The following is a 17,359-nucleotide window of genomic DNA, read 5'->3' as shown; positions in this document are numbered from 1 at the left end:
TCCTATCCCTACTTACTATACAGCACAGAACCAGAGCTGTGCTGAATGTTGCAAATGAGCCCAAAAATAAATGGATTAGGCTGTGCCTTTCTACCCAAGCAATGCTGAGGTGGGTCTCAGGCCAGACAAATGTCTCCTTGCCCTGAAGCTCACCTGTCACACACAGAGATACAGGGCTACACCTACAAAAACATTCTACATCTCTTCCAGGGCCTCTTACCTACAACTATCCTTAGGGGTAAAGAGAATAGAGGTAGCCATGATTACAGCAACGTTTTTAAAATGGCAGCACCACAAAATATACCTCCTTAGCCTGGGGAAGGCATAGTCCCTTGTTAAAGAATAACCCACTGACCAAATAAATCATGTAGGCCTTGTCTGGATCCCAGTTTGAATAACTGTAAAATAAGACAAAACAGCAGGGAAATCTGAATATTGACTGGATAGTAAATGATATTATGGAGCTAATGTTAATATTTTCAGAGGTGATAATAATATTGTTTATGCTTTCTTTAAAAGAGTTATCACTTAGCAATAGATATTTAGGTATTTACAATATAAAGTCATTACAATACGATGTCTGGGATTTGTTTTAAAGTTGGGGGAATGGGGCATAGGAAGGTATGCATAGATGAATAAAATAACGGCCAGTTGTTGAGAATTGTTGAAGCTGGGTAATGGGTACATGGGGTTCACTATACTATTCCAATATTGTGTGTTTGAAAATTCCCATTTAAAAAAAGGCAAGAAAAAAGAAGTCAGTACTAATCCCTTTATCGGCCATTTCTAACAGCAGCTTTGGGTAACAGGGCTCTGCCACTAACAAGCTGTGCGACATTGGGCAAGTCGCTCCACGTCTCGGGGACTCAGTTCACTAATCTGAAAAATGTGGCCTTTGGGTGCGATTTCTCTTGGAGTCCTAAGAAGCCAGCAGAGACCGTGGGCTTGTTGAAAGGAGCCTAAGGGCATTGGGAGACAAGGACCCAACAATCAGGGCAACGTGAACTTTAACCTCAGCTCTGACACATACGACCTGGGTCCCTCACTGCCCTCTCCATGCCTGTTTTCGTATCTATAAAAATGACATTCCTATCTCATTGGTGGGAAAATTAACAAATGTAAAGAGTCTGGCAGGGTGGATGATAATAAATATGTTTCCCTTCTTAATTATTCGATTTTGCCCAGAACCAGCGATGTTCACACTGAGGACCACCCTGACACGCGACTCCTAAACCCTGGGTACAAAAGCGCAAGAAACTAACCAGCGCCCTCGCGCGCCCAGCCAGGAAACCGCCAGAGTGGTGGCCCCGCCCATTAGCGACCGCGCCTGCGCAGAGGCGCCGCCCCCGAAGTTTGTTGTTTTGTCCGGCGTCACCGACGCCTGCGGCGCCGGGAAGACCTGGCTGCGGAGCCATGGCGGTGCGACAGGCGCTGGGCCGGGGCCTGCAGCTGGGCCGAGCGCTGCTACTGCGCTTCACGGCCAAGCCTGGCCCGACCTATGGCTGGGGGCGACCGGAGCGGCCGGGCCCCGCGGCGGGCTGGGGTCGCGGGAAGCGCCCGGGCCAGGCCGCGGGACCCGGCGCGGAGCCGCGCAGGCTCGGGCTCGGGCTTCCCGGCCGCTACCGCTTCTTCCGCCAGTCGGTGGCCGGGCTGGCGGCGCGGCTCCAGAGGCAGTTCGTGGGGCGGCCCCGGGGCGGCGCGGGCCCTTGCGGCCGGGCCGTCTTTCTGGCCTTCGGGCTGGGTCTGGGTCTCATAGAGGAGAAGCAAGCGGAGGGCCGTCGGGCGGCCTCGGCCTGTGAGGAGATCCAGGTGAGCTCTGGCTCTGGGCCGAAGCTGGGGCCGTAGCAGAGGCGGGCGGGAGTCAGGTTGGGGGGCGGGACTAAGCGCGTGGGCTAAGCGTGTGGGTGCGGTGAGGGGCGGGGCTGGGAGGCATGTACTGATTTGGGGCCCTGGGTCAAGATTTATCTTTTTTTTTTAAGATTTAATTGTAATATTTAACACACTCTGCTTTTTAAAAAAATTTTATTTATTTCTTCTTGGCTGTGGTGGGTCTTCGTTTCTTTTCGCGGGCTTTCTCTAGTTGTGGCGAGCGGGGGCCACTCTTCATCGCGGTGCGCGGGCCTCTCACTATCGCGGCCTCTCTTGTTGTGGAGCACAAGCTCCAGACGCGCAGGCTCAGTAGTTGTGGCTCACGGGCCCAGTTGCTCCGCGGCATGTGGGATCTTCCCAGACCAGGGCTCGAACCCGTGTCCCCTGCATCGGCAGGCAGATTCTCAACCACTGCGCCACCAGGGAAGCCCCTCAAGGTTTATCTTGGAGCTGGAATTTCTGGGCAGTCATTGGTTAAAGCTCATTTTCTTTGTTACTGATCTCCTCGTACTCGGCCAGGACCTCACTTTTGTTTTACTGTCTTCCCTTCCTCAGCATGTTTTAAAAGATATGTTAATTATAGCTCCTCTTGCACCGAGGCCAATGACTTTCCATAAGTTTTCTAAAATTTAAGGACAACTAAATCATAATAACACTTCTATTCCTGAGGTGCCTGTCATCCACAATTTATGCATGGGGAAACATACTCAGAGCGGTGAAAGGTGAAGTAACTTGCTGAAGTCACACAGCTAATAAAGGGCAGTGCCCCAAGTCTGACTTTCCAGAGCCTGTGCCCTTAAACCACTGTGCCAGCCAGGCTGCATCCAGTTTAGCCAATTAGTGACATAATTGAAGCCACAGTAAAAAGCAAGAACAGCAGGAGAAAACAGCAGACCTAATGGGTTTTAGTTAACCTGCATAGAGTTATCAGAGGTGACTAGAGACACAGAGGTTCTTGGGCTTTTTAAATGTTTTAAATAGCTCAGAGAATTCTGTTTCTGCTCAACCAAAATCTGTATTTCTTCAGAGAAACAGAGCCAATAGGATGTGTTTATAAAAAGGGAGATTTATTTGAAGGAATTGGCTCTGCCGTTCTGGAGGCTGGCAAGTCCAAAATCTGCAGGGTAGGTGGGCAGGCTGGACACCCAAGGAAGAACCATTGTTGAGTTCAAGTCTGAAGGCCATCTGCTGGCAGGATCCCCTCCTCTTCCAGGGAGGTCGTTCTTCCTGGGGTTTGGAAACACTGAGTTAGTACAGCCCTTGCATTTCACAGCTTAGCGCTGAGGTCATGGAAGGTGGGGTGACTTGCCCAAGGACACAGCTGGTTGAAAACCAAGCAGTGTCTCCCATGTTTCCTGGTTTTCAGCCCAGTTCGTGTTACTCATCACCAGAGTGTCTCACATTTGCGCTGTCCCCTTTGGGGCTACAGGTGACACCTGACCTAGTCCCCAGCCTCTGTACTTGTCTTTTGCTACAGTTCAACTGGCAGAAGCCAAGGTCGGCCAACTTGACAAATCCTACTTAAAATTAGGGAGGCTGTTTTTAAACCGAGGAGCTTGACCCCCTAAGCTTACCATCCTCCATGTCCTTTCCTCACACTTCACCTTTCTGTGACTTAAAATTTTTGACTAGTTGCCAATTAATTTTAAAAATTCGGGCATTTGGCTTCTTTTGAAAGAAAATCACCAGATCTGGCAACTCTAGTGCTAAAATTCTGTATGGTGTCATACTGGGGTAGAACACTGACCAGTGCCTTTAGATGCATTTGGAAAGCATTTGGGGAAAAAAAAAAAGCCTATATAAAATAGGCAAAAGACATGAATATATATTTCACCAAGAGGAGATACAGATGTCAAATAAGCACATGAAAAGATGTCCAACATCACTAGCCACTAGGGAAACGCAAGTTAAACATACAAGGTGATATCTCTGCATGCTTATCAGAACAGCTAAAATTTTAAATTTAGTGATAGTAGCAAATGCCTGTGAGGATGCAGAGAAACTGGACCAATGGTGAGAATATGAAATGGTGCAGCCACTCTGGAAAATAGTCGGCTGTTTCTTACAAAGCTAAACATGTATTCGTTGTAGGACCCAGCCATTGCAGCCTTGGGCATTTACCCAGAGAAGTGAAAACTTATGTTCACACAAAAACCTGTACATGAGTAGCTGCTATGGAAAACAGTATGGCAGTTCCCCCCAAAAATTAAAAGTAGAGTTACCATATCCCGGCAATTCCACTTCTGAGTATATATTCAAAAGAACTGAAAGCAGGGACTTGAACAGATACTCATACACCTACGTTCATAGCATTATTCAGAGTAGTCAAAAGATGGAAGCAACCCAAGTGTCCATCAGTGGGTGAAAAATAAGCAAAATGTGCTATATACATACAATGGAATATTATTCAGCCTTAAAAAGAGAGGAAATTCTGACACATGCAACAACATGGAGGAGCTTGAGGACATTATGCTAAGTGATATAAGCCAGGCACAAAAAGACAAGTACTGTATGATTCCACTTATATGAGGTATTTAGTCAAATTCATAGAGATGGAAAGTGAACAAGGGCTGGGGAGAGGGGCTGGGGAGTCACTGTTTATTGGTATAGAATTTCAGTTTTGCAAGATGAAGAAAGTTCTGGAGATGGATGGTGGTGATGGCTACACAACAGTGTGACTGTACTTAGTGCCACTGAACTGCACACTTAAAATGGTTAAAATGGCCAATTATGTGTATTTTACCACAATTCTTAAGAATAATTTTTAAACACAGATGTTCACGGCAGCATCATTCATAATAGCAAAATATTAAAAACCCAAACATCCTTCGGCAGGTGAATTGTTAAACAAACCCTGGTACAGCCATACAGTGGAATACTAAGCAATAACAAGGAGTCAGCCATCGATAGGTAACAACCTAAATGAACCTCAAGGGCATTATGCTTAGTGAAAAAAAGTCAGTTCCAAAAGGTTACATCCTGTGCGATTCTATTTATATAACAGTCTTGAAATGACAAAACTGTGGAGATGGAGAACAGATCACTGGTTGCCAGGGGACTGGGACGGGTGGGGGTGGCCCAAATACAAAGAGGTGGCACAGAGGAGTCTGTGGCGACGGAACACGCTGTCTTGATTGTGGTGGTGATTGCATGTATCTGTACGGGGGATAAAATTGCATAGAGTTACACGTGCGCGCGCGTGCACACATGAAAGAATGCAGGTCAGAAAAGATGGTGAGGGACTTCCCTGGTGGTCCAGTGGTTAAGACTCCGCGCATCCACTGCAGAGGGCGCGTGTTCCATCCCTAGTCGGGGAACTAAGAATCCACTTGCGCGCGGCCAAAAAAGAAAAAGTGAAAACTGAGTAAGGTCTGTAGTCTAGTTAACAGTAGTGTATGTTGTCACTTTCCTGGGCTTTGTACTAGTGCTTTTTATAAGATGTCACTTGTGGGAAACTGGGTGAAGGGTACACAGGACATTTTGTACTTTTTTTTTTTTTTGCTGCTTCCTGTGAGTGTATAATTATTTCAAAATTAAAAGTTTTAAAACATGTATCTCATTCTCAAAACCATGGTTGCTAAAGGATTACTCTACAAGATATTGCTTCCACTCCACAGAGTTTGGAAACTAGTTGGCAAGGCAAGACAGACTTTCGTTTTTAAAAAACATTAGAAGTTATCATACGAGGTGTGTTAGCTCATAGGTTCTCAGTGCTTTAGGAATCCTCCAGGAGGAAAGGTTGCTGTGGGCTGGCTGTCAGGACTGGTTATAGGGGAAGCAGGAGCTTGAGTTGGGACTTGATGGATGAGTAAGGATGAGCAGGTAGAGTGAAGACAATAGAAATAGGGGGCGGGGGAGGGGAATAGTTTGAGCAAAGGTTCAGGGAGAGGCATGTGAGAGACCAGCACGGACAGTGCAGACCAGCCTGCAGAACAATTTTCCCATGTAGGAAGTACCAGGACAAGGTACCGAATAACCTATCAGGTTCTTGAACCTGATGAGTGACACGTGAAAGCAGTGTGGTTTCATCCGGCTCAGAAGCAGGTGAAGGGAGGACGTGAGTGGGAGAGTCTGGAGCTGAGTGACTAACCATGAAGAGGGAGGGGTCAGCAGGTCAGATGGGATTTGAGGGGGAAGGCAGAGTTTGGGTGACTGCAGAAATGATGTCACCTGCCTGGAGTAGGCAAGAACCCCGATTTGGGGGAAATAGCCTCGATCCCAGTGCATCCCCACAGCACCTGCATTTCCATCTATGTCCCTCCGAACTCTTGCATTCTTGTTTCCTTTCTGCAAACAGAATGGCCCACCAGATTCCTAAGAGGTAGAGACAGGAAGACAGATGTATGGTCAGGCCACTCAAGATGGCCGTCCTCTTGCTCTCTGTACATCCCCTGCTGGACCAGTCCCTGCTTCACTTACATCCTACTCACGGGAAGGTGCTCGCCCCCTGCCCCAGCTAGTGATTGTTCTAAGCCTTAGGCCAAAACAGCTCCACCTGCTAGTTTATTAAAGGGAAACATCTGTCCTCTTGATGGTCATTAACGTGAGGGGCTGTGAGGGACGTGCCCCAGCCGCCGCTTTCCCTGGTAACTGATGAGCCAACCTGATACCAATTTCCCTATAAATGGTAGCCTCCTTCTCCCGCGACTAGTGAAGATTAGTGAAGATTGCTGCCATGTCCTGCCTGCTGTCTGCCACACACGTTGGGATGTTGCTCCAGGACCTTATGCTGCAGATGTGTAAGATACCCCGTCCAATAAACCATTGATGCCTTTGTCACTGTCTCCAGGCTCTTTCTTCAGTCGTCTCAAGGCTGGGCAGATACAAGGCTTGCAGGCCTGTGGGCTGCAGCCCAACAACAGGCCCTGATGACTCGGCTCCAGGGAGCCCCCTTATTTTACCCCCTGGCCTGCAAAAGCAGCCTGAGCTCATTCCCAAGTGGGAGGGGTGGCTGCTGACCACATGCTTCTGCCCATACACAGTTCTTGGTAACCGTCCAATACCTGCCTGCCGAGGTCTTTGCAGAAGGAGCCGTCTCCATAATCAGAAACCCCCAAGCTTGTGCTGGGAGCTTGACAGGCAGCAAAGGAGTGATGTGCCCGTTGCAGAATTTGAGAGTTCTGACCTCTTAACTAATTCATGTTCTGTGTTGGGCTGTCTCGGTGACTGCAGTGAAGTGACACTTCGAGAAAAATTACTCTGAGTAATGAGAGAGAAAGCAGGATGGCCTGAGCCCAGGACGAGCAGTGAAACCCAACTTGGTTGTGTTTTTTTTTTTATATATAAATTTATTTATTTATTTATTTTTGGCTGTGTTGGGTCTTCGTTTCTGTGCGAGGGCTTTCTCTAGTTGTGGCAAGCGGGGGCCAGTCTTCATCGCGGTGCGCGGGCCTCTGACTATCGCGGCCTCTGTTGTTGAGGAGCACAGGCTCCAGACGCGCAGGCTCAGTAGTTGTGGCTCACGGGCCTAGTTGCTCCGTGGCATGTGGGATCTTCCCAGACCAAGGCTCGAACCCATGTCCCCAGCATTAGCAGGCAGATTCTCAACCACTGCGCCACCAGGGAAGCCCCTTGGTTGTGTTTTTATTGGCTCTTGGTCTTGTCAGTGAAGAGCTCGCCTCACTGTACCTCCGCATCCCTTCACTGAAGCCTTACTGGGCTCCCTGGCTCATGGTGCCTGCTTTTTTTCTTCACAGGCAGTTTTCACCCAGAAAAACAAGCTGCTCCCTGACCCATTGGACGCTAGACGCTGGCAGGGTTTCCGGCTGGAGGAGTATCTGATCGGGAAGTCCATTGGCAAGGGCTGCAGTGCCGCTGTCTATGAGGCCACCATGCCTGTGTTGCCCCAGAACCAGCAGGTGGCAGGGAGTATCGGGCTTCTTCCAGGGAGAGGCCCAGAGATCATTCCACGAGGAGAAGAGGAGCAAGCCCCACTGGCCCCTGCCTTTCCCTTGGCCATCAAGATGATGTGGAACATCTCGGTAAGAGTGGGGCCTTCCATCTTTAAAGTCGGCGTTTCTCAAAATGCCCATCTTGGGGGAACCTCACGGCGCTTTTTCCCAGGCAGTAGATAGGAAACAACACAGATTCTCCACAGTACAGGTGCCTCACGCTCTTGCACAAGAGTCTGAAGCAGCATGTCTCAGACTGTAATATGTCCATGCATCACCTGGGGTCAGGTTAGAAGGCAGATAGATCGTGGGCAGCTGCTGCGGGGTGGAGCCTGAGGCTCCCACCTGACCCCCGCCACTAACGAGCCCCCAGGCGATGCCCATGCTGCTGGGCCGTGAGCCACACTGAGTACCAAGTTCCTAAAGTGTCCAGGCCGATCAGTTGATTTCAGGGCTGCAGTCTGCACCGGCCTCTCTCTCCCTGACCTGCCACGCTGGGCACGAGGGGCCGCACGCCTCCCACCGCCCCTGCAGACCCAAGGCTGGCTTGTCGCCTCTCTGCTCTCAACTCTTGCAGAACTCGACACTTTGGGAAATTGAGTATTTTTCCCACCTGAAAACAAAGACTTCTGTCCATTTAGAGTAATTTATCTTGCCATTACATGGGGGGGTGGGAGGAGAGGTTAGGAAATTCATCAAGACCTGATGCGTTTCCTCCTGCCCAGAGCATCTGTCCGAGGCTAAGGTGGGACACAGCCACACAGCTCATGCTGGACACTGAAGGATGCAGGTTCAGGTTTCGATCTGGGGAATGGAGGTTATTAGACTATACTTCCACGCTGGGCTGATAGCTAACAAGTAGCCAAGTCCTCGACCTAGGAAACATCCAGTCTTAGTATCAAAACTCCCACTGGTTGGGGCACGACAGCAAATGCATTCACAAAAGCTAAAAGACTTGATTCTTAAAGGATTCTTGACAGGTTTCACAAGTCCTGAGAGCTGTTCATAATGAAATGAGGGAAATAAGGTGCTTTTCCTTGTTTTGTGTTTTTTACTGGGTGATGAAGAGGGCTGTTCTGTGATTCGGTACGAGTTTATCCAGCGGGGGCTTGTCGGGCTGGGCCTGTCTGCTGAAGGGAGCCTGCGAGGGTGAGCGTTAGTGCTCGGTGGTCAGGTTTGAGCCTGGTGGTGACCGGAGGCACCTATGGCAGGAAGGAGGGCCCCTGCCTTGATCATCTTGACACCTCCTCCTGCCGTGGGCACCTGAGCTGTCAAAGAGTGTGAGGTGTGGGGAGCGTCCTCTGGGTTGGCATGGATGGCATCTCTGCCCTCTCTCTCCCAGGAGACACTCAACTTGGCCTCCCACTTCAGAGAGGTTATCTTAGCTTGAAGGTCAAAACCAATTCTAGGCAGTAGCTGTCCCGGTCCAGGTTATAAGGAGGGCCTGGACTTGCTTGGGCCTGTGTAACCCTGGATCCATTACGGATGTGTTCCAGGCGGGCTCATCCAGCGAAGCCATCTTTAGCACAATGAGCCAGGAGCTCGTCCCAGCCAGTCGAGTGGCCTTGGCCGGGGAGTATGGAGCAGTCGCTCACAGGTAAGCACCCATCTGCCCACCACACAGAGCAGAATCCCCACCTGTGCCCTCACCGCTCAGCACAGTGTCTGACACGACACACAGTAGATAATAAATTCTCACTGAATGATGTAGTCAGTGATGGATTTTCAGTTGGTGGATAATTGGGAAAGACTGTAGACGGTCCGACTCTGGTGGAAGATGCAGGTGGCCGACTCACGCTGGAGTAGGGAGAGAAGGCCGTCCAAAGCTGCCCAGTTCAGAACCATGGGAAATGGATCTGGTTTCTGATGCCTAAGTAATGCCCAGGTGGAAACAAATCGAACTCTGTCCCCAGCGGAGGCAACGCTCACTTCACGAACAGCTGCCGTGACCCGATAGTGCCAAGAGTTTTTTTTTAATGGCCTGTTCTCCATGTGACAGAGGAGCCTGAGAAGTCGGGAGCAGAGTCTAGCGTGGTAAGTGCTAGAATAGCGTATGCTCAGGTGCTGAGGGAGCCCAGAGGTGCGTGTGTTGCAGGGGTTCGGGGCCATTCAGAAAGGCCTCTTGAAGGGACAGTTTGTTCTGCCTCTTGGAAGATGGATAGCCATTAGCTAGGCAGAGAAGTAGGAAAAGAGGCTCCCTCCACAGAGGGAAGAGTCTGGATGGCAGCCGAAGCTCACCTTGGCTTTGCAAACCCACAGGTTGTAAAAGATAATACTTGTGCCAGAGGAGACGCTGTGCTCCCTTTAGTATTTGCAGACCCCCAGGAAGAGGTGGCCCGCTGCATTTTTGGTGACTTACTAGAGGGTTGGTCTGTAGATCAGAAGCAAGAAGGTGGAAATGGGGACTTAAGGAAACATACGTGGAAGACCCCTTCCAGGGCTTGGAAGGCTCTAGTGTGACTGACGGTCGGTGCAGGCCTAGGGAAGTAGCTGCTTGGTGGGCTTAGCCCTGGCCTCCTCTTCTCCGGATTCCTTTGTAGGGAAGGGTGGGTGTCAGCTGGTTCCTAGGGTCTAACTTTATCCTCTGGTGCTTCCTTTTGTGGTGGAAGCGTCAGCCAGCTGACATGGTGCTGCCGTGCAGACCTGTCACTCTCCAGTATTCTACCCACTTTAGTTTTTTCACAGCATTTATCTCCATCTGTCCTTAAATCGTAGATGTCTTTGTCTTATTTATTCATCGTCTCTGTGGCTGCACTGAAAGCTCTCTGAGGGCAGGGCTTTTATGTTTGTTTACTGTGTACAGCCAACAGCTCAGTGAATGTCTGCGGAATGATTAGATGAATATGGCAGAAGGTCTGTTACCTAAAGTACTGATGACATCAACTCTCAGGAGAAAGACTCCAAGACCCTGAGAGCACTGGGTGGATTTCTTCCTAGCCTTGCTCCTCTAGGGACCTCAGACTCAGCCCTTGTGATCTGCTCCTGGGGCTGCTTCTCCCACCTGATTTCTGATCTTCTCCCGTTCACACCCTATGCTCCACCGTGGTGAATTCATATGCCCTTACCAGATGCACACAGGCCTCTTGTGTGTGCAGTTAGACACACACACACACCCCACACACACGCACGCACACACACACACACACACACTCCAGTCCTGCTCCAGTTCTATATACACACACAAACACACACGCGTCTCCCCAGCACAGCCACACGCCTCCTCTGGGCTCTCGTGACAGCCAGGCAGCGCTTTCCCACTGTGGCACTGACAGCCTGTGCTGTGATCCTGACTCTCCCACTGGCCCTAATGGCCCCAGGCTAGGAACAATGCTTTGATTCCTTTGATCGCCTAGGACAGGGGCCCATTTGGGTGGAGTCCAGAGGAGCTGTACGAGGCCACATGGTGGACCGGCTTCAAAGCTCGGAACTGAGGCAGCTCTGAAGACAGAGCATGTGTTGAACTCTGTGTTGTCTTGATGTCTCTGGGCTTCTGCTCCATCCTCCTCCTCTGCCACCCAGCGTCCTTATTTCCTACCCATGGCTACACCTCTGGCTTCCCTCAGGCCTCAAGTTCATGTGCCCAAAGCACAGTGAGGGCAAACAATACTGAAACATCGGAGTTTGGAGCAGAGAAAGATTTATTGCAGGGCCATGCAAGAAGGGTGGCTCATGCCCAAAAAACCCCCGAACTCCCCCAAGGGTTTCAGCAAAGCGTTTTTAAAGGCCAGGGGAGGGGAAGGGAAGGGGGTCACAGGGTATGTGATCGGCTCGTGCACAGTTCTCTGACTGGTTGATGGTGAGGTGACAGGGTGGTGTCACAGGGGTTAACATTATCAATGCTTAGGCGCCAGTAGGTCTGGGGGCCATGAGCCCGTGGTCATCAAGTAGTTAGCACCTTCCATTTGGTGGGGGGTTGTCACATCTGTAAAACAGCTCAGGAATGTGCATCAGATACTGTTATCCAGGTACTTTGGAGAGGAGCTAAAGCAGAGGATACGGGGGAAGGCCCCGTAGGGTCCTGCTCCGTAACAGCATCCTTTCACCCTCAGCTCCATTGCTGACTGCCCGGGTACTGCCACGTTTCTTCACTCACTCACTCCACAAAGAGAGACTCTCCCCTTTTCCTGCCAGCCACTGGGCCTCAGACATGACTGCAGGCTTGTTGCCCTTGGGGTAGGTGCTCACCCTTAGTCCCAGCAGCTCTGAGCCAGGGGCAGGTGGTTTTGCAGCCCTGCTCATGCAATCCCAAACGTGGCCATTGTGTCTGAGCAGTAGGTGTGGGCATGGCAGCAGGTGACATCTCTACTATGAACTGCATGTGTATCCATTCACTCAAAGGTTTATTGGGCTCATACTCCATGCCAAGTGTTATGCTAGAACTTGGAATCGAGGAGATTCTAGGTCCTTTACAAGCATTAACAACTTCTTGAGGTATGTTACCACCTTATCCCCCTTTTGCATTTGAGACTGAGCCCAGAGAAGTTAAGCAACTTGGCCAAGGACTTGGAGTGGCAGGGGTGGGATTCAATCCGAGGCAGTCTGATTCCAGGGTCTCCTCCCTCCACTGTGTTCTGCCACCTGGGATGGATGGACAGTGGACGGACTGGTGGAGTCACTGAATGCAATGAGTCATTGTGGGTTTTCCTTCCAAAACCAGGCTCTGCACCTGGGGCAGAGTTGATACGAGGAGCTAGCTGGGCGCATAAATGCATGTCGGTATTGAATGTGGCCTTAGACTGTTATATTTCCAAGTGTCATATCTGCTACTGGCCTCATGTTTGTCCCACTTGGCTGAAAAAGAAGATCCAAGGGGGGTCCCAAGCAACTGGCCGCACACCCCAACGTCATCCGCGTCTTCCGCGCCTTCACGTCGTCTGTGCCACTGCTGCCAGGGGCCCTGCTCGACTACCCTGACGTGCTGCCCCCGCGCCTTCACCCCGAAGGCCTGGGCCACGGGCGGACACTCTTCCTTGTGATGAAGAAGTAAGTGTCGGGTGTGGCAGGCCCTGTAGTGAGCAGCATGCCTGGAGCCTGGGGTTGCAGGGAAGAGGGATCCCCGCCCTCTGGGAGGCCAGTTGTCCCTTTAGGACAACTTTTCATGAAAACAGAAACACGTGTTGAGTCAGAACATACTTTTCCCCTAGTGCTGTTAGTACCTTTGGCTGTTGCCCCCTCTATGCTTACCTCACCTGGTTTCTTAACATAAACTGTTCTCCTTCCTCCGTCCCTGCACCCCTGGCATTGCCGTATGGGTTTTTAAGGAAACAAGCATCTGTACTGTTACTTTTAATAGTGAGGCCCCAGCTCTTACTTCCTAATTTCAAGATGGTGGGTGGGAACAGAAAGGATACTTGGGGAAAAAGGAAATCAAAATGTTCAGGAAGAAGAGGAGGGGCTCCCCTGGTGGCCCAGAGGTTAAGAATCTGCCTGCCAATGCAGGGGACATGGGTTCGAGCCCTGGTCCGGGAAGATCCCACGTGCCACGGAGCAACTAAGCCCGTGTGCCACAGCTACCGAGCCTGAGCTCTAGAGCCCGTGAGCCACAACTACTGAGCTTACGCTTTAGAGCCTGCGAGCCACAACTACTGAAGCCCGCACACCTAGAGCCTGTGCTCTGCAGCAAGAGGCCACCACAATGAGACCCACGCACTGCAATGAAGAGTAGCCCCCGCTTGCCTTCACTTCTCTTTCTCTAGAGAAAGCCCGTGTGCAGCAACAAAGATCCAACACAGCCAAAAATAAATAAATAAAAGATAAATAAATAAAATTAAAAAAAAAAAAAGAAGAGGAAAGGCCATCACGCTAATAGGAAATAAGGTGCTTGGGATCCTTGGTGCACAGTAGCCGAGGCCCTGTTGCCCTCTCTGCCAGCTACTCCTGTACCCTGCGCCAGTATCTTCATGGGAACAGCCCGAGCCCCCGCCTGGCCACCGTGATGACTCTGCAGCTCCTGGAAGGGGTGGCTCACCTGGTGCAGCAGGGCGTCGCACACAGAGACCTGAAATCCGACAACGTCCTTGTGGAGCCAGACGCAGGTAGTTGCCCCGCTGCACCTCCAGGCAGTCCAGGGCACACTGGACTTTAGGTCTGGGGACGTTTAGGAGCCTTTGGGTCTTTTTTGATTTTTATGTTCTAAGTTGTTATGTCTTAGCTCTGTACACAAGAGATGAGCACTCCCTCCTTCAAGATGGAGGTTTTTGTTCTCTGTGTAGGACCCGTGGAGTGGTGGTTAACGGTTCCCAGGTTCCTTTCGGTTGTCCACTAACAGAATAGAAACCTCAGTGGTGGACATTTTCTTGAATAAAGTGAAAGAGAGGTAGACTTTAGCTTAATATAAGAAAGAATTTTCAAACAGTGAGCACTACTTGAATGTCAGCCCAGCTGCCCCTGGCAGTGAGCTCCCCGTCACTGGAAGCACTCAAGTGAAGCTGGATGGTCACTTGCCTGGGGATCCTGTAAAAGAGCCATACCGCTGGTCAATTTTGAACTAGAAGATTTGAGATAATTAAATATGCAATTCTAGGGGAACTGGCTTTTTAAAGGAAGTCTGTATGAATCCTTTTACAAATAATTCATAACGGACCTGTTTTTTAGGTTTGGATTTGAGGTTTCAAGTTCAAAGGCTCTTGGCGGTCATTTGAGCCAGCACCACCTGATCAGTAAAACAAGAGCTGCTCCTTCGATCTTGGGAGAGCTCCAATTACTAGATTATTTAGATTGGGACAAATTTTATCCCGTTCTTTGCTTGGGGATCTTGATTTCCTAGAGGCACATCTGTACTTGTGTGGCTGGCCCCGCTCAGCTCTCCGGCGAGTGGGCAGCTGTCCAGGCCTTGCTGGCCTGTGCTCCTGGGTCAACACGGAGTCCCTGTGAGCCCCTCGTACCCACATCCAAAGGGTGGCTTTAGTGGAAACATAGGACCTCGGGCGGTGGGGGGGTTGGTGGGGGAGACTCGGCCACTCACCTCTGCCTGTCCGTCTGCAGACGGCTGCCCCTGGTTGGTGATCACAGACTTCGGCTGCTGCCTGGCTGATGAGCGTGTCGGCCTGCAGTTGCCTTTCACCAGTTGGTATGTGGACCGTGGTGGAAACGGCTGCCTGATGGCCCCTGAGGTGAGTCCTGCTGAGCGTGTCAGGTGCCGTCAGCAGAGCCTCTCCCCCCAGGTTTCCTGTTTACTCAACACTTTCATCTTCTCTGACCCACAATGTATCAGAAGTCCCTTCCCTGCCTCTTTGCTTAAATCTGGATCTGATGTTCCAGGAGATGTGCGTTTTGTCAGCCCAAAGCAGAGCTGAGCAGATTCTCCTGCATCTGAGCTACAGTTCCCTCAGGTTCTAGTTTCCCTGGGACAGAGTTCAGATTAGTCTGTGAGTTGGGTGCTGTGCAGGAGCATGAATAGTTTAGGAGTACCAGCAGCATGAGTGCTCACCGGTTGCTTTCTGAGCAGGTGTCCACAGCCTGCCCTGGCCCCCGGGCAGTGATCGACTACAGCAAGGCTGATGCCTGGGCGGTGGGAGCGCTCGCCTACGAAATCTTCGGGCTCCCCAATCCCTTTTACGGCCAGGGCAGGGCCCGCCTTGAAAGCCGCAGTTACCAAGAAGCTCAGCTGCCAGCACTGCCCGAGTCGGTGCCTCCGGAGGCGAGACAGCTGGTGAGGTCGCTGCTCCAGCGAGACGCCAGCAAGGTGAGGCCATCCCCAGGTTTACAGGGATTGTGTGGATGGAAACCTCAGTTCGTGTTCCAGAGTAAAGGTCAGGGTTGGGCAAGCACTAGAGTGACAGGTGGCTCCTCTGTCTTACAAAGGTAAAGGCCAAGTATAGGAGACTTGCGTATAGATAGGAGTACGGGAGCTGGCCACCAAATTAGTCAGGATTCCAGCAGTTCAACTCCTCTTGGTTTTAGTTGCTTAAAGTTACTCAGAGGGAAAGAGATGCAGTTTTAAGAAATGTTTAATGAAGATGTAGCTTAAAGAATCAGCTGAGATCTAATCAGACAGATGTGATGACGTCTCCTAAGAGATCTGGACATTGTGAAATTACTACAAAGGCTAACATATTTGAAACCTGGATTGGAGTGGCAGGTCCGGTTGAGGTGGCATGTTTAGTGGCAACAGCCTGGACAGACCAGGGCTCAAACTCCTGTCCTACCACTTACCCCTCACCGTGTGCGGCAGGCTGTCACGGTCACGGTAGGTGCTCGCTGCTGCCCGTCATTAAGTCGTGACAACTCCCCTCACCCCAGACATGGCTCCTGGGCCTTCCAGGGTGGGGAGGCTCTTCCAGCAATGCACACTGCCCCCCGCCCCCCACCAATTTGTACCCATGGAAAAGCCAGGAGTGTGTGTCTGTCAGGTGAGTGCAGGGCATTGTAGGAGAGAGAAGGGTGGAGAAGAATTTGCTCGGGGTCAGAGAAGGGACGGCCCTGCAACGAGGATGCATTAACAAAGCAGGCTGTGGGTGAAGACTTTGTCACAGGTTCTAAGCATCAGCTTCCCTTCCTGTTACAGAGGCCATCTGCCCGAGTCGCTGCTAACCTGCTTCATTTAAGCCTCTGGGGTGAACGTACTCTAGCCCTGAAGGACCTGAAACCAGACAAGATGATTGGCTGGCTCCTCCAACAGTCAGCCGCCACTCTGCTGGCCAACAGGCTTGCAGAGAAGAACTGTGTGGAAACAAGAATGAAGATGTTATTCCTGGCCAACCTGGAGTATGAAGCGCTGAGTCAGGCAGCCCTCCTCCTCTGCTCGTGGAGAGCGGCGCTGTGATAGCTGATGGAGCTGGTGAATGAATTACTAAAAGAACTTCCAGTATCTGTGTGATGATGGTCTGTGAATGCTGAGGGAGGGGCTCCTAGGTGAGGGGTGTGGGAGTCGGTCAGGAGAAAAGATGGTGCAGGGTGGGCCAGCCAGCCAGAGAGAAGGCCTCGGGTTTGGCAAGCGGAAGGAACAGCTCGAGTTCACAGTCTAGCTGCTGACGCGCTCAAGCAGTGTGATTCTGATGCATCATATAACCTGTGTGGACTGAAGTTCTCTTACCTCTAAAATGAAGAAACTGGTCTGGATAGAGGTCGGCAGACTTTGTCTGTAGAGGGCCAGTACTCAGGCTGTTGCAGCTACTCAACTCTGCCCTTGCAGCGCAAAGGCAGCCTTAAATACGTAAGCAAGTCAGTGTGGCGGCTTCGCAATAAAGTTCATTGAGGGGCACTGAGATTTGGATTTCACGTGTCGCTAAATAGTCTCAATTGTTTCCAACCACTTAAACGTAAAAACTGTTCTTAGCTTGCAGGCCTACAAAAAACAGGCAGCAGGCCAGACTGACCCACGGGCCAAGTCTGCCAACCCCTCGTCTAGACGAATTCAGGGGGCCTGACTAACGCTAAAAAGAAACCTGGCTAATCCCCAGGCCCCTCTGTATCAGCGCTAAATATGTGACCAGCTCTCTGCGTACAAATCCAAAGGAATGAGCCCGCTGTCCCAGGCGAGGGGCTACTCGGGTGTAAGCTGCTGACCAAAAAGTCCCACCTTAAGCTCGTGTCCTATCTTCACAGACCTCTGAAAAGGTAGTGACCGAGCAGGTGAGGCCGAGCTGAGGCGGGTCAGA

General features: G+C 50.9%; 1 protein-coding gene across 2 annotated transcripts; it reads left to right on the top strand.

The window, feature by feature from the left end:
• Positions 1-1,354: 1,354 nt before the first annotated feature.
• Positions 1,355-16,968, top strand: PINK1 (PTEN induced kinase 1). Of its 2 annotated transcripts, none has more exons than XM_060310111.2 (8): positions 1,355-1,809; positions 7,566-7,850; positions 9,257-9,357; positions 12,564-12,743; positions 13,632-13,795; positions 14,745-14,872; positions 15,208-15,444; positions 16,267-16,968. In XM_060310111.2, the coding sequence occupies exons 1-8, from the start codon at positions 1,414-1,416 to the stop codon at positions 16,522-16,524; spliced, it is 1,749 nt and encodes a 582-aa protein (XP_060166094.1). In that variant the 5' UTR covers positions 1,355-1,413; the 3' UTR covers positions 16,525-16,968. The 2 variants fall into 2 exon arrangements, with proteins under 2 accessions (XP_060166094.1, XP_030731987.1); XM_030876127.3 differs by having other exon boundaries at positions 1,356-1,809; positions 12,561-12,743.
• Positions 16,969-17,359: the final 391 nt, after the last annotated feature.

The sequence above is a fragment of the Globicephala melas genome, chromosome 1 (genome assembly GCF_963455315.2).
Source record: "Globicephala melas chromosome 1, mGloMel1.2, whole genome shotgun sequence".
NCBI classification, from domain to species: Eukaryota; Metazoa; Chordata; class Mammalia; order Artiodactyla; family Delphinidae; genus Globicephala; species Globicephala melas.
The sequence above is the reverse complement of the archived record's forward strand: the minus strand, read 5'-3'. Positions and strand labels throughout refer to the sequence as shown.

What these genes read in the sequence shown, in the direction of transcription:
- PINK1 (XM_030876127.3), top strand. Translation starts at nt 1,414, where the DNA reads ATGGCGGTGCGACAGGCGCTGGGCCGGGGCCTGCAGCTGGGCCGAGCG. An exon ending in TATGGAGCAGTCGCTCACAG is followed by an intron (nt 9,358 to 12,560) that starts GTAAGCACCCAT and finishes TGGCTGAAAAAG; the next exon opens with AAGATCCAAGGGGGGTCCCA. An exon ending in CCTTGTGGAGCCAGACGCAG is followed by an intron (nt 13,796 to 14,744) that starts GTAGTTGCCCCG and finishes GTCCGTCTGCAG; the next exon opens with ACGGCTGCCCCTGGTTGGTG.